General features: G+C 41.4%; 1 protein-coding gene across 1 annotated transcript; it reads left to right on the top strand.

Moving 5' to 3' along the window:
* Positions 1-3,287: 3,287 nt before the first annotated feature.
* LOC118786207 (OX-2 membrane glycoprotein-like) lies at positions 3,288-12,164 on the top strand. The gene is made up of 6 exons (XM_036541305.1): positions 3,288-3,356; positions 4,862-5,188; positions 6,104-6,433; positions 8,578-8,862; positions 9,829-9,930; positions 11,543-12,164. The coding sequence occupies exons 1-6, from the start codon at positions 3,338-3,340 to the stop codon at positions 11,545-11,547; spliced, it is 1,068 nt and encodes a 355-aa protein (XP_036397198.1). The 5' UTR covers positions 3,288-3,337; the 3' UTR covers positions 11,548-12,164.
* The last annotated feature ends 4,859 nt before the right edge of the window (positions 12,165-17,023 follow it).

Genomic DNA, 17,023 nt, shown 5'->3' with positions numbered 1-17,023 from the left:
CAAGATACTAACAAAGGTTTGCTTGTGTTGGTACACTAACCATAAATGCATTGAACTATTGTCCGTGTCATAGATTTGTGCAGTTAGCCACAAGTTCTTAATCAAATGGACATAAATGATATGAATGGTTTATTATTGTAGATTACTACTCTCAGATGATTTGTTGTTTTAATTGTTTACGGATAGCCTTTAACAGAAGACACCTTGAACTCATGTGACACAAGATGTCAGTAATTGATCATTTGAGTACTTCATATTGGTTATAGAATACTCAAATATCATCAATAGTAATACACATCTCTGCTATTTTCCCATTTAGTTATACCATGATACTAACACTCAGAGGGAACTGTGGTTCACAGTACAGTCACATAAATATAATTACAGAGACCACATTTGCACACATGAGGATACACAGAAGTTAGCCACAGTGCTTTATGCGCCCATGGGTCCCTTTGATCTCAGCCACGGTGACTCGAGAGCAGATCTTGCGCCATAATGTGGCTGAACCGCCTGACCACTGCCTCACACGCTGTTCATTAGACTCCTAGACTCGTATACACAGTAGATAAAAGCACGATGTCTGATATGCAACACTTTAGATAAATTAAATAAAACTGAATTAAACTTTTAAACTATGTTCAAAACGCTTTGTTATATGTTCAGTTTCTGTTGCTTACACTTTGTTTAAAACAGGTCTACGTTGTTTTAAAAAGTATCCACAATCAGGTCTCTCAGCCCCTCCCTTTACTGATACAAACTCTCGTAGTCGTAAATGTCCTTTCCCACTTACTGTCAGAGAAAATGACTCGAAAAACTATTGCACGATCATGCAAACACTGACGGCCTACGTTTACAATACCGGGCTTTGTCTTGCTCAGTCTTTGTCCACCTTTACAGAGTTACAGAGGGAAATGCTATAAAATAATACCCGTGTAACGTTTCAGAGCAATTCTTGGTCGGTAAAGAATCTATCGAACAGACGGTCTCACTCAACATATAATGTTTTGGGAAATACCACTAGAGGTCAGTGGTGTATCTATCAAACAGAGCGCGGCCTGGATTACTGCATGTGAGTATAATGACACGTCTGGGTATGCTGAATATTCGATTAATCAGAACAGCGCCTTGTAATTGCGAACATTCTGTAAGAGTGACATCCATTATTTTCTGTATTTTAAGCATAAAACAAAGTGGCAGCATTTTAAAAATTCACCGTCTACGAAAACAGTGCACAAATTAGCACCAATAGTTAGGGTACACATCGAAGAGGTTGGCATTTACCCGTTCAAGCTAATGTGGGTTTAATATTACTGTATTTACAAGCAAAAAAAAATCAAAAGTCAAAAGCTTCATAGATCAAGATAGTACTATATTTTTTTCTGTCAAGTAGTTGTTATCACATATGTAAAGACAGAACAAAGTATGTTAACACGGAAAGGGGCAGAACATTGGGTTCATTATGCAAAATGCATCCACGGATGGCACTGTTACGTAATGATGCTGGCGCGTTCCCGTTGCGGACATGTAGTCTGGAAGGTGAGTCCTAATAAATAGTAATTGGTAGTAACTATTATGACTACGACCCAGTCGAAGCGATAGCATTACGGATTTTCATAACGAAAGAGTCTATCTGGCCGTTTGGCGTCATAAGTGGTGGATGTCTAGCGGGCTGCATGCTTCGGCGCCGCATGCAGGGGATGCCTGTTCAACTTTCCATCTGAGAACTGAATGCGTTTCACACGTTCTGCACCGGCACGAGCGTTTTAAGACCACTTCCTTATGGGGAACCGCATGTTCTGCACGGTACGATAAAAACTAACTCTAGTTTTAAAAGTGCTTCAGATTTCTGTATTATATATTCACATTTTCAGTGAATGATACCAGATGCAAGACATATATTTGCATCACCCAAAGAAGGGTGTGTATTTTTACGAGCAAAGCAAGCAGATGTATAGTTTTTGGAGTTTGATTTGAATTAGGAAACTTATCCAACTTATTCTCAACAGGACAAGATCTCGTCTGTGTATATCAAGAGAGTCTGTTTAGTGTGTTGAGATCATTTAATTAGTTATTTTTAAAATTAATTCACACTAAAATTCAATTCTAAAATGCTCAATGGTTACCTCAACGGCAGAAATGGCTGTGACTGACTTCACTGACTCTGTAGAAGACAAAAAAATTATAGTCAGCCGGTATGATTGTATTTAAATTATTGTGGTCACTTTAATCGGTTACACTTCGACACTTCCTTCGTGAAAACCGCAATGCAAAACGCCGTCCCAGCATTGCGTTTCCAGTTCCTTAGCTCGCCTGAGGCTTTGTCTTTTAAAAGCAGGTCTTTGTATGTTTAATTGAATTTGCTTTGATGTTTAGCTGCAAGAGCCCGAACAACTGTGTTATTTCCCGATGGAATGTGTGCTAAAGCCTAGTGTGTATTTCAGCACTTCTGAACCAATGGACAAGTGGTTTGTTCTGCAAGGTAAACAGGAAGTCATGGGAAATAATCTCTAAAATTAGGTATCAACGATGAGGAGTACAGCTCCGTCTGTTCAGGTGTCAAGGTGATGTTTCAGGAAGACACAGCAGACACCAGAGGTATTTTGCAAAGCAGGTGGTTTCCTGTTGGTTTATCTAATTAACTGCAAATCACATGTGAACAAGAAAGAAAGGAAGTTCGAACAATGGCACTACCTTGAAAAAGACTGAAACGCCTGTCTTTTGTACGAAACTGAAGGTTATTTCCCCTGACGTTAATACAATTGCCCGGTAAAAGGTATTTCCCTTGCAAGCTAAACATTCAGCCCATTAGTCAAAATCATGTCTTCTTCCCCTCCCAGCTGAGATCAGATCCTATCTGCATCAGAACTGAGCAGGCTGCTCCTCACATGTTGAATGCTGCAGCTGGGGCACAAAATATTAATGCCAGATATTATGCTGCAATAATTATGTAATGTATGAGCGTAATATGAGCATGAGTGTGTTTTTCCTATTGTAGGATGACTGGGATGTAAGTGACAGGGTGTAAAGACCTGCCTTGGGTGGTTGAATCCGGGATGAAATCGGATGCCATTGCACGAGTCATCCCATGATTATGAACCATCTGAGGCAAAAAGCAAAAGGTGAAGAAATGTCTGTATGTGGTATGCATCAGTTACTTAAGAAGGTGATGGGAAATATTTGCTCTTTTTTTTGTCTGTGTTGGCTCTTTAAAGTCCTCGTTATCAGGCTGATGATGAACATGAATAGCATGGGTCTTCTTTCCTCGATGAAGACAAAGATGAAGATGTTTGATACGGCCCTGCCATGGTGTCTGTCGCTCTGCCTGTCGCTGGTGATGGTGGCAACACTGCGAGGTGCCATTTTTAAAATTTAATTTCAGTATAACCATAGGACTCAAAGCCATCTTCCCTTTGTGATTTGCTGAGACAATGCTCTGTTCAGCATGTCTGTCTAGGGGCTGGTTTCCATGACTCGTTTTTACATGAAAACATGACAGGTTATAATTGCTTAATGTAAATCCGTCACTGCATGGGGCTTAATGAGTAAAGCCAAAAAGAAAGAACATACAAAATGGAGTATGAGGCACAAACTACATTAAGACATAATAATGAATGCAGTGGAGTCACTTGCCACTTCATGGTAGATAACCATTTTAAGATGCTGTGAATTAAAATACAAACACTGGTGAACCCGGTAATTAAAAGGATTTCTGGCCATGGCATGCTAAACCATGCACCCCATTGTCTTTGCACGACTACTTGAATATTAGAGTTCACCCATATCATCTGCGTAATATTAATAGGAACATAAAATTATGGTAATTACAATCATAATTAAAATAAAAAATAGTCAAATGTCATGAATAACTGCATATATCTAGTTTTCTCCAGCGGTCGAGGCTGATCATCTTGTTTGGAGAAATGCAGTTATAGATTTCATCTGAGGTGATGTAATTATTACTGGCCTTAAGATACTTTGCCCGTTATCAAGCTGGATCTGATTTTCCAGTAATTAACTTGTCAGCTTTGTTAACATTCACTCACATCTGTTTAATGTTGAAATATTAAAGGTTATCATAGTTACTGTATATGTAATTATCAGCTAATACTTATAATTTTTAGCTAATGAATTGTTAATGTGTGCCACCCATTGCATCCATCCAAGTTCTGTTTTAGACTGTAAAGGAAGAAAAGCCAACACTTACAGTTTGCAGCGACTTGCTGAAGACGTCATATCCAAAGTGTCCTTTTGCACATAATGCAGAGGCCCATAAAATGCCATAAGAATAATAAAAAGTAACACTTTTTCATAATTGTGACTGTTAACATTTCTTCTTTGCTTCATGATTAATCATTTAGCTTTAATACCAGTCAAGGCACTTTCAAATTAATTTTTTTCTGCAAGCTAAGCATGTTTTTGAAACTTTGTTTCTTAAGAGTAACTGCATGATTTTCTGTTTTAGACATATGTTCTTAGCAAATAAATCAGCTTTACACTTCAATTAATATGTGTTTTTAGATTTATGTCTTTTGTTTTTGTAAATTCCACTATTGGGACTTATTGTCCTCTAATGATGAATTTAGGTTCTCATTACACAGCCTATATGAGTTTTATAAGGATGAGTGAAACTTAAACCCCCTAATGCGTGGAGTTTCCATGTGTTGTTGTTTGAATGAATCAGAACACTTGCTTATCGACAACAAAACACCATGAGTGGTTCAACTCAGGAATGCAACAGCACATTCCAATCAACTATAGGGCAGCATTTAGCACTTATATGTTTTGGCAGAACTGATAACTATAATTAAGTCTTGCTAGTACTTGGTAAACTGAGCAGTGTTTATTTTGCTTGGTCCAGGTGTTTCAGGTAAGGTCACCGCTCCCTCGAGCGTGCAGGCCCAGCTTAACCTCCCCTTCACCCTGGGCTGCAACCTGACGACGCGGAGGGGTGATGTCCTGAAGCAGGTGCGGTGGCTGGACGGCCAGAACACCACGCTCCTGACGTACGTGCCGGGCCAGCCCGCCACCATTGGCGACCACCGCGTGGAGCAGGCGACGATGCGCCGGCACACCACCGCCATCACCATCAAACGGGTGGGTCCCAAGGACGAGGGCTGCTACCGCTGCACATTTGACATCCAGCCAGGGGGCATGCAGGAGGGACGGACTTGCCTGACCGTCACAGGTGAGCCTACCTATGGCAGCCTGGCAGTGCCAAAAAATACCAAAAACGCAGCAAGAAAAGTCATGCATTTACCTTCTCACATAAGGTTTGTGAAAAGCTTGAAAAGTTATACCTGAAGGTTTAATTCCAGGTTTGGTCAATTTTTATATATTTTTAAAACTATGAATGTACAGTGGTTTTATAACTGTTTTGTGTGTTACTAAGCCAAAGTTTGTCTCATCTGTGGAAATAAAAATGGATTACATGGAATATTCAATTACTGAAATATTCAGCCATCACGTAACAAGGTGAGTCCTTATGTCAGAATGTTAAAATGTTTGTCAAAAAATGAAGAATATTCCAGTTTATTCATCTTCATTAATATTCACGAAACATAGCGTAAGAGCCCTGCTATTCTTTTTCTGCCTGAAAGTTTGGGTGCATTAAGAGAACATGCCATTAGCAGTCTTTTTAAACAGTAAACCGAGAGTTCCAGTTGGAGCCGTAGAATATTAATATAAGGTTTCATTTAAACATGCATTCCTCAAGGAAGCTCTCACAATGTTACTGTAAACTCTTACATTCCTGCCTTAACTAATTTGTGTTATGTAAATGGGGGAAATCCTCAGGTAAACTGGCCAGATCCCACAGACCACCTGGATGAACTGTATATTAGTGAGTTGGGCATCTCATTTTTGATAAAGCTTCTTTCTCTTAGTGTGATGCAGAATGATGTGTGTTGTCATATTTGACTACCTGCCATGTCTTAATCCTTCCCTCCCTCAAAGCACAGAGAAGTATCTACAATCTGTTTCCTGGAATATTCCAGAGAATTCTGGCCCGCTCTGCACTGCAGCACGGACACATCAGGGGTGTGAGTGACCTAATGTGCTCGGTGCGTGCGGCCCATTGCGTGTGTGTAAATGTGCCTCACAGCGACGGTGAGCGCAGAGGGGAACAGGACGGCGCGGAGTGGGACGCTGGTCACCCTGTCCTGCAGGTACGGCCTGCCCCAGAAAGTGCTGCAGGTGCTGTGGAGGAAGGTGTCAGGGCGGGGCCAGGCAGGCGACGTGGCCTCGTACGGCCAGCGGGGGGACCCCGTGATCGAGGAGCCGCTGCGGGGGCGCGTGGCGCTCAGCCACACGCTGGGAGAGTCCCGGCTGCACATCTGGGGCGCGCGGCCGGACGACGAAGGCTGCTACACCTGCGAGTTCCACTCCCTCTCCGAGGGCAGCAAGAGCGCCGTGGCCTGCCTCACCATCTACGGTACAAGCGCCCTCCACCGGAGAGGCCCTGCCCCTTTCCCTGCCCCTTGCCCTGCCTCTCACCATGCTCTCACACCCCACCCAGTTCCTGCACGTGGGACTGTTCAGCCAGAGCTGCAGCCCACCCATCTGGGAATCTAACACAAAATGAAAAAAACACTGAAGTTCTCAAAATTTGCTTATTTCAGCAATAAAGTCCAAATTTTTATTGCATCCAGATTCAGTAACCCTTTTTGAGCTGCAAAGGCAGGAAAAAGTGAAAAAAGCTCTCTCTGAGTGCTACTGATGATCTCTGCAGGGGGTCTTTAGCAGTGATGCACCATGGCAGCAATGTCTGTGTCGAGTTAACCGAAGGTTTGGACTCAGATCTGAGCACTGTAAGAATGTGCCAGAGTAGGAACCCATAGGAGCAGCTGCACCTTTTTGTAAAAACACATGTAAAACTCATGTAGTGTAAAAACGCATTAACGCAGTGTGGCAGCAGTGTGGTGTACTGGTTAGGAGCAGGGCTCTTAACCCAAAGATTGCCATACTGCTCTTGTAAACTTGTAAAAGGTGTGTAACCCATACTGGCCAAGTAAATCCAGCTGTGTCTTACATAGCTTACATATAAAAATGTTCCTATGGCTCAATTGGTGGAGCATGGCACTAGCAACACCAAAGTTGTCGGTTTGATTTTCCAGCTAATGCACATAATAACGAAATGTATACCTCCAATGTACTGTAAGTTGCTTTGGATAAAAGCATCTGCAAAATCAATAACTGTAAGTCACTTTAGGGAAGGTCTTCTTGGCTGTTGTAATGCTGTTTTGCTGTGGCTAAGATAAAATGCTGCAGGTCAAAGCCCTGCATTCCAGGCAGGCAGAGTAGGCTGGGCTGAGTGCGTGGGTCCGAGCCATTAGGCTGTTGTCATTATGAATGACATTCCAGTCACATTATGCACGTGGAACACAGGGCCTCCTTAATGCATTTTACCCCTGCAAAGAACTGCCTGACAGAGGTACAAAGGCACACAAGTAGCAGAATTGACAAATTATACTCCACAGGATTACTTTACCCACTGTGACCAGTGGATATTCCCGCTCTCACTGTACAAAATTATCCATCAGCTGAACCTGCGAACATTAGGGCCAAGTGGTGGAGCTGACGGAGCAGGGCTTTGAGAGCGCTTCACAGGGGGGAGGGTGATTAATTCAGACTGGCTTCCATGCTATCACAGCGTTACTGTTCTCCGAACAGTGCCCATCTCTGTGCGTCTTCCGCTGTAATCTCCACCGAACAGCGGAGCCTTTGTCTGCAGTGAGAATGCCTCTGGCTCCTACACCAACACAAAAAGATGCGTCACACAGCATTGTGCTTTCCCTCTCTCTCTCTGCGCATGACTGCACCACTGGAAAGCAGCACTTTAGGGAGGTGTCTAAAACATAGAATGTCCGCCTTCTGAGGGCGTCTCTCCTGCTACAGTCTGCCTTAGCCCTTAGCCCTTTCTGGGGGGGTGGTGGGTGGGGTCACTTTTTTCCTGTTTGAGATGAAACCAAGGCTGAGACATCATTGTCCGTGACTGACAGACAGAACTAGCCTGCCTACTAATAGTTTTTTCCTCCTAGGGAGTGGTTTAGATTAGTGTTCCCCCAAACAAACTCCCCTCACCAGACCCGATGCTGGGGAGTCAGCACTCATTTCACTCCCACAGAGTTCTCAGTTCATTTTTATTCAGCTGTTATCTGAATACTGATCTGATCTAGACATTACATGACCAGTATCAGTTCTCAGTCCTTTTTTTCTTACCAATGTTGGTTGTTTATTCAAAACAAAATAATTATAATAACAGTTAAAGGTGTTTCTGTATGTTACCTTGATTCATTTGAGCCTGTCAGATGTGCAATAGAGAGCTTTTCTTCTTTATTTTTTATGGTTTATCAATCTATGTATTGATTTTGAGTGGTTGTTAGTACTTTTAGAATAACTAATTTACTACTAATTCAGTTTAATTAATGGACAGCTGTTGTCAACATATGTAAACGTACATAAAGCCCTTTTATAATAGCACAAATACAAAATCACAAATATGAAATCATAGCAGTTTTACAGTCAGCTGTGTTCTCGCAGTGGTCCCTGACTTTTCTGTGTTTCCTGTCCCCCCAGTTCTGCCCCGACCCCAGATGAGCTACAGGACTACGGCACAGGGGGCGATCGAGGCCAACTGCACTGCGCTGGCGCGGCCCCCGGCGGAGATCGTCTGGAACGTGGAGGGGGACAACCGGACGCTGGGCCCGCCCGTGACCACGTCCGTCGCGCAGGAAGATGGGACCACCCTAGTGGTCAGCACCCTGACCGTGCAGGCCGCGCTCCTCAGGGACAAGTCTGTCAAGTGCCTGGTGCACCACCGTGGCCTGGAGTCGCCCATCTCCATCTCCATGAACACCAAGTGTGAGTGCCACACCCTACTGCAACCACCAGAGAGCACTGACACTGACAGAACGCTGTGTGTGTGTGTGTGTGTGTGTGTGTGTGTGTGTGTACATGTGTGTGTATTAGTATATTAAGCATGAGGCAAAATATCCTAACATTGAAATTCCTGATATCAAAAAAGTTTTGTGACCCTGAAAATATGGAATAAAAGCAAATTACCATGTGACTTTATTAACACTTTATTAATATTAAAACTGGCTAAAATGTCAAAATGACATTTTGTGACCTATCGACTGTCATGTGAGTAGAATTTTTACTTGCTTTACTCATTTTGTCCATTACCCCAAGGCAGTGTTATCACAAAAAATACTTCCTTAGTTCCAATGCATTGTTCCTAGTGATCAATTTGTATCCCAGTTGTAACAATATTCACCAAAGTACCATGGATAAATGGATTATTCAAAAATCATTTAATAGCATTGCACATTGGAAAACAGGAGTATTGTAAATGATCCATTCCACATCACATTGATGTGGCAATATTGTCTTAACAACCTAGGTACCACTTTCATTGGTGGTTTCATGTAATCAATACAACTTGTTAAATTTGGTCTCTTGTCTTACTTCATGTAGCTAAGTAGCTAACCATAAGCCAACTATGGATCCATTTTATGAGAATGAGAAGGCACTCAAACCCACAGTATATCATGCATACAGGCATGAAGAAAATTGTTCAATCATGTTCTATTTTTGTTTTCCTCTCAGCATTGTTTCTCAGGAGAATATAGTTTCCTGACTATGTCATATACTGCACTCCATTTTGTGAAACATATCTTGAGCTGAATGCATCATGTCATATCTAGTGTGTATGTATGTTGTGTGTGTGTGTGTTTGTCTGTGTATGCATGCATATTTAGCAGTGGGTTATTGCTGTGTTGGCATTTCTGTGCAGCTGACTGTCTGTTGTGTGGGTTTGTGTTGCAGTGGTGACAGCCCTTGCCATCCTCATCTCAGTGACCAGCGGTGCCACGCTGCTCCTCGTCTCCATGTGCATCTGCCTGTTCAAGTGCGTCCTGCGCAAGGACAGTGAGTACACAGCCTACGTCATCACAGTCACTTCATGTGTGTGTGTGTGTGTGTGTGTGTGTGTGTGTTTGTTAGAAGCAACTGGAAATGTGCAGTCAGAAGGTACGGTAGTTTTTCCAGATAATAGATGTACCAGCAATTTATTAATTTTGCCATGAAAACATGCCCTGAATTGAATTTTTTCCTCTGAAGATCTTAAGAAAATCAGCTTCTTTGAGCCTAGCCAATATTGCTTTCACAACAAACATGAAACAACAAGCAAGAAAACTAAATCTAGGCAACAGTGCTGGAGAGATATCTGAAGAGAAGTGAAATTTGCATGTCTTGTGTTTTGTTTGTCATCCATCTTTTAGAGGCATGTGAAGAAGCTGACTGATGCTTCTCCGACAAAAAATACAGAATTGGAGTTAACCAGCATTTTCGTTTCTCTGTAACCACTCATTAAAGCCCATGGGAACTGTAGGCTGTCTCCCCACAGTTGTAGTTTCAATGGCATTGATGATTGACTGCCTCTCGTACTGTTTTAGAATGCACTGTACATGAATCTTTGTGTGTGTTTGTGTGAGCTTTTGTAAGTTAATCTGTGTGTGCATTTGTTTCAGTCTGAGTGTCACCACATGTAAAAGAACTTGGAGCAAAACACAAGCAAACTATGGCACCATTTTCTGATGATTATTCTACCATCTCTCTCTGTCTTTCTCTCCTTTCCTCTCTCTCTCTCTCTCTTTCTCTCTCTGTTTTATTTCTATTAATGAATTCTCTCTCGGTTTTTTTTTCAAATAGAAATTTGAAACAAGAACAAAAGAGGTAACAAATGAACAAATAGACAAGTAACAGCTACAAATGTAAACCATTGAACTAGTGATTAATATCTTGGTTATAAGTTGATTAATAATAATTAGTGGTTACTCAGTTCAGTTCAATTCAGTGTGGTTTATTGGCTTGAAAAATATATACATTTTCATATTGCCAAAGCATGATTCCAAGAAATAAACATGAGATATTGATAACATAAGGGGTACTTAGTAATGGTATAAAAATAGATAATTAGGTAATTAAATTAACAAATTGTTTAATATGATGGAACAACAGGAGAATAACTGTGATTTCAACACAGATAACACATATTTAAATTGAAATGGTAATTCATTTATGGTCCCTCAGTCGGTGGCAGGCTGTGATGTGCTGCAATTATCAGTGAGTAAAATGGGAAGCTTTGCTGTGTCAGTTATGTTTTGAAAAGTTTCACGTTTGTTTAACTTTTGGGGAAATAATCGTCTCTGATCTCGTGAAATTTTTCACATTTTGTGAGGACGTGCAGCTGTGCTTCGGACTCGGTGAGGGAGCAGTGAGAGCACACCCTTTCCACGCTCCTCTGTGTCGGCCTTTCGCTATGGCTGTGCTCACTGAGTCTGTACTTTGTAAAGGCTTTTCTTCATTTTTGATCAGTCACCATGGTGGGGTAGTTTGCCATTGCATATGGTCTTTTGCATTTTACTTTGTGTTTTGTATTTGTGTTTCCCATAGATGATGTATCTGTGTTTGGATTGTAGATTGTTATTCATACTCTCTCTCCCTTTCTCTCTCTTTCCCTGCGTCTCTTTCGCTGCAGGTTGATCTGCTCAGAGGAAGCAGCTGGCAGTAAGAATCTCAGTTTCACTTGGCCTACATAAAGCACCTTGCACAGAAAGATGGCATATCTGTGAGCACCATCCGTGATAAACTCCTGCAACAAAGACCGCAGAAAGTGGACATTGCACACCATCACCCTGTTAATACCATTCTGCACCATCAGGACTGAAGCTGTGCAGTTGTAAAACTTTAATGGTTAAACCTTAAATGTGACTGTGTGCACAGTATGCGTAGCTACAAAGCCTAATGCTTAACGTGGCCAGAATTAAAATCAAAACCACAGAGACCTCTATGGTACTAGTTTGGAGGGATGTTGCTGCGACAGAGACTGAGCCGGAACTGTATGAGGCAACAGGGGAATTCTGCGATGGCTCGTTACCCTTTGACGAGGTGAGGTGCAGCTGGAAATGCACTGTACACAGAACTGTTTGCAGTTTTCCAAATATGGTATGAAACAGTGACTGTCTACCCTCAGACATCCTGCTGATCAGGTGCTCACCTTGCTACTACAGCTGTTGCCATCCCTGTCTCTCTGTGATGTCACCACTGGATGAGGCCCCATAAAGCAACACTCTTGGATCTTAATATGCCTTAACACTACTACAAGCACAGTTAAACATTATGATATAAAACACATTATTTAAAATTATAGCATTTATATGTAATAACTTAGTCTTTGTATTTAGGCAGTGTTCTGTTTTTTGCAAGGGAGACATCTTCTCCAGTGTATTTCTTATAGAAACATTTTGGTGATTTGCTGATTACTTGAACACACAGAATGCACACACAGAGGTTCTGGTAACAGAGGGCCGCTGGGAAGGTCCCAAGTGCTTGTGTGTACCTCTTTGTATGTGTGCCCACACATGTGTTTGTGTGTCTGTATGGTTGTGTCTGTGTGTGTGTGTGTGTGTGTGTGTGTCCATAAGCAGTCTGCTGTATGTTCTGCCCGTATGGTGCAGGCATGCATTGAGTCATACAAGGTCGGATATGTGTGGTCAAAAGTGGGACATGGCACATATGCTGAGAATCTGCGGATTAGCCCATCACTGCCCCTGTCCTGTGTAGAGGCAATCCCACTGGGCTGTGATCAGCAAAGTTTTGCAAGAAATCACTCATGAAAACCGACGATACTGTAGCAGTGCCACGTTAGCAAACAACGTTTAAGTTTTTGTATCCAGTACTGTGTTTGAAAAGGATGGTATGCATTATTAATTTTATGCATTAATCATGGTGTGTGTAAAGTATATGTATATGTATATATAAATTCATTGATGACTGTAAAATACAGTCATTGTTTAAATGAGTGATATTATGTATCTGTAACAAAGTTTGGTCTTAACAGGAAGTGATGTCCTTTCATTTGTGATATAGCTGACAGGATGCAACATTGTATACACCCAACCCCATGCAGGAAAGGTTTTTTTATTTCAGTTCCTCAGTTTGTCACACTTGCTTGTCACAACACTTCTTGTGTTACGCAGGTGAGATTGTGTTATGATCTGTTGGCCCCATGTGCGCAGGGCTTAATGGAGTAGTACTGTCCCATTTCCTATTGCCGCCATGTTACGCTCTGCAATCACATCCCATCTACCCATAGCCAGAGTGTATGTTATTACAGTTTTGTAACACACAATGGCAATAATGCATGAAACATTATGGCAGTAATAATGGCAATTATATGAAATAAAACCATACAGGTTACAACAGGACCTGCCCCTTGCTACACCTAAAAAAAAGAAGCAGCATCGCTAGGATTACAGCATAGCATTGTGCCTGACCAGGTAGGATACCTCTAGTCTGTACAAACAAGTGGTTCAGGACTGCATGACTGTTTTAGGTTCAGACTTATTCGTGTAGTGTTCATTCATTGTCATCTAAACCTTTCTAGTATATTTTAAGCTGAGATCACACAAAATCGAAATCCAGTCTGGATCTGTAAAAGTCATTCATACAGGGCATTGCATTTTCCTTCCACTGTTCCTTGAATGCTGCTCTCTCTTTCCTGTGGCAAAAGGAAAGCCCTACATCATCCAAGGAAAATGGAAACTGCCAACAATCTGGTGACAGACTTTATGGTGGGATAGAACAGGATCACTATGTGGGCTGTAACCAGTAGGAACTGTTTGAGGACAGATCCCATTCATCTGTGCATGACCTGTCCTCCTTCAATCAAAAAGTAAATTCGTGTTTTTGTTGACTCTCAGAATATATTATGCTCCTGTCATTTGTGTTGCACATGTCACATACCTTTGAGGTATGGTCTTTCCTGTTCTATGGGATGCATTCTATAGGTAGTTGTTTGAAACTTCAGTAAGGCAGGGATTCTGTGAGTTTACACTTTGAGTTGCTAGTTAAATATTTCACAGGCTTGCCTTACAATCATTTCAGGGGTAGACAGGAGGCTAAAATGTATTTTGTTGTACAACACTACAAAACAAGCTTTTTCCCTAACAGAACAATTCCAGCAGCCATATAAATCTACCAAACATAATACATGAGAGTCCAATCTCTCTAAAGTGAAATATAGGATCTTTTTTTGCCCTATACGCGTTTCTGTATTCAGAGATATTGTGTCTGTATCTCATACAGATGATACCCAACTGCCAAGAATGGAGACAAATGGAATCCTACCTGTCTATAGCTTTTTCTCATGGATGTGTGGTTTAAATACTCTGCAGCCTGATTTAAGGTTGAAGGACAGTTTAAAGACAGGCTTTTCATATCGACCATCAATAATTTCATTTCCATCTTGAATGAGGAAGTTTGCAAGCGTACTCAATGAATTCCTCTAATGGAGAAAGTACAGAGAAATGTGAAGAAAAGCATGAGACTGGTTTGAAATCTTTAAAGTCTCCAGTCAGAGCCCCTTTTTATCCTTTTCTTACACTTTTAGAGAACCTTTTTCAAAACCAACCTTTTGAGCTTCAAAGTTTCTGGTTTTTTGCAGGTTTCAAAACTGAAAATGAAACCAGAAAGAATGTGGAACTGTTGAACTCAAAATTAACCTGTCATTAAATGCGTTTCAGTGTGCCTGTTATCCTTGTTAACTGATATGCCGTGCATTATCTGTAAAATGTTTTTTGAGACACAGAACATGCATGATGTTAAAGAAACACATAATTCATTTACAGCTCAGATGACGTCATCTTGAGCACTCTGACAGAGAAACCTTAAGTTCATTTTAAACAGAGGTGCGTTTAGGTGCAAATTTATCACCACTTAAGACAGGAATCTAAGTCGTATTTAATTTGAAGCTGTCCAGCTGGCAATGGAGTTACTCTGTTTTCATTGTCTTATGAACACACACCACGGGGCTGCCGTATCCTGTTGCCTACCCTGTGTGTAGAGCACTGAGGTGCAACCTAACCACGGTATGAATCTGCAGACCTCTGCAAGAAGGAATAAAAAGAATATTCAACCATTTACTGCATAAAAGGACTGAATTACATGATGATGATGTTTTAAACTTAAGCGCTTTAAAATATTAATATTATAACAAAAACATTTCCCTCAGACAGCAGCAGTGGAGTCAACATTGCTGTACTTTGCCATAGTCTTGGATGTATGGAACAGTTGATACAATCAGAAGTTGAAAGGAGGATTTGAGTAAATTAACATGAGGTACAGATCTCCCACATCCTTGTGCTTTCTCAGTTCTGCCCACTCGAATGTGGGGAATCGTCACCTAAATCTACACACAAACTCAGACGTGAGTGTAAAAGATGTTGTGACTGTCAACATTTTGCTGATCCGTCTTCTGTAGCTCACAGTACATTTTCTCCCTGCTTCCACAGCAAGTGTTAAGGGTGAATGTGTTATTCCTCATACCATTGTTGGACTGGATTAATGAGCACATCAGTTTGCTTTCTTTGATTCCATTGACAGACTGGTTTAATGAACATGCAAATCTTTCATCTCTGATTTCATTGACAGATTAAGACAATATTTTTTATCACTGATTTCATTTACAGATCAATGAACACATGAATTTGTTATACCTGATTCCATTGACAGATTAATGAACACATGAATTTGTTATCCCTGATTCCATTGACAGATTAATGAAAACATAAATGTATTATCCCTGATTCAACTGACAGATTAATGAACACATGAATTTGTTATCCTTGATTCCATTTGACAAATTAATGAACATGTGAGTTTACTACCTCTGTTTTCACTGTCAGATTAGATTATTTGTTGCTAATCAAGAGTGTGAGGGGTAAACTAATTAGAGGGAAAACCTGCCTCTGTTTCAGATCAGAGTATATTTTCCTTATTCAATAAGTTTTTTTTACACAACTGAACGCATGATGGCTCTGAAAATCCAGGTACCCCACCCTACTCACACAAGGAGATTTTAGATTAATTTTTATTTTAATAGATTATTAAAATAAATTATGCAGCACAAATATTCGCAGAGAATGAGGAGTTTTCCATACATTATAGACATTTATATCTGTAAATTTGTAAAAAAAAAAAAAAAAAAAAGGTGTGGCTTAGAGGTTTTTGTTTTAAAGTCACAAAGCAGTCCATTTTTCCATTACAAAAGGTTGCTTCAGTTGAATTGCAACTCAGACGAAAACCCATCAGTTAATATGTCATCATTCTCTAGTCACATTCGTTATCCTATGGTAAACGTTGCAGGGGCATTGCAATGCATTTTTTAAATCAATCAAATAAATATACAATCATTCAAACTATGTCAGCGGTGTCATCTAACATCGGATCATATTTGCGGTAGCCATGGAGCGTTAGGGCTGCTGCTAAAGTGAACTTTGCTGCGTTTCTAGGGCTCAATGTCCACATGTCCTGGCCGTAGCAGGGGTGCCCCCAAGACAGAGGATTCAACACAAACTGCACTTACGCCTGCAGCATGATTCAAGATTGTGTTTAAATTCAGTCCACAGGCGTCAGCCCAGTGTCAACGTGCCGTTCTCACGTCGGACTTTTACAGCAGTCAGAATAACCTCACCGTTGACCTCAATAAGATAAAGCGCCCACCCCCCCATACCCCCCGCACCATCAAGTCCTTACGGCTGACGTTTTTTCTCGTAATTTCACTTCCTTTTGCCGCGGTTGCTTTCAGCAAGAGGACGTGCTCTCACAACAAGCTGCTCTTTAGCTGCCTCCCCCCTACCGCACGCCCACTTCTGACTTCTCCCTCTGATCGCCCCCCTCCCTACCCCGGTCTGTGGTTAGCGCATGCTGAAGTGCACTGCTCTCTCTCTCTGCCTCTCGGAGGTGTTTGTGTGCGTTTCACGCGATCCCATTCCTGCGCTGAAAATACCGCATTTATGGGAAACGGTGAAATGAACAGCATGGATAAGCTGCCTGTCTCTGCGCCAGCTCCGTCAGTGCAGGCTGGGTCCCATTTCAACGGCAGCTAATGGTGCGCTCCAAGATAAAATAAAATATTGCTTTAAAACTCTTATTATTTAACCGTCATCTGGTTTGGGCC

The sequence above is a fragment of the Megalops cyprinoides genome, chromosome 11, assembly GCF_013368585.1.
Source record: "Megalops cyprinoides isolate fMegCyp1 chromosome 11, fMegCyp1.pri, whole genome shotgun sequence".
Classification (NCBI taxonomy): domain Eukaryota; kingdom Metazoa; phylum Chordata; class Actinopteri; order Elopiformes; family Megalopidae; genus Megalops; species Megalops cyprinoides.
This window is presented reverse-complemented; position numbering and strand designations above follow the sequence as displayed.

Bases quoted from the DNA above. Each gene is read 5' to 3' on its own strand.
- LOC118786207 (XM_036541305.1), top strand. The intron at 6,434-8,577 runs GTACAAGCGCCC...CTGTCCCCCCAG, and splicing joins GGCCTGCCTCACCATCTACG to TTCTGCCCCGACCCCAGATG. The intron at 8,863-9,828 runs GTGAGTGCCACA...TTTGTGTTGCAG, and splicing joins CATCTCCATGAACACCAAGT to TGGTGACAGCCCTTGCCATC.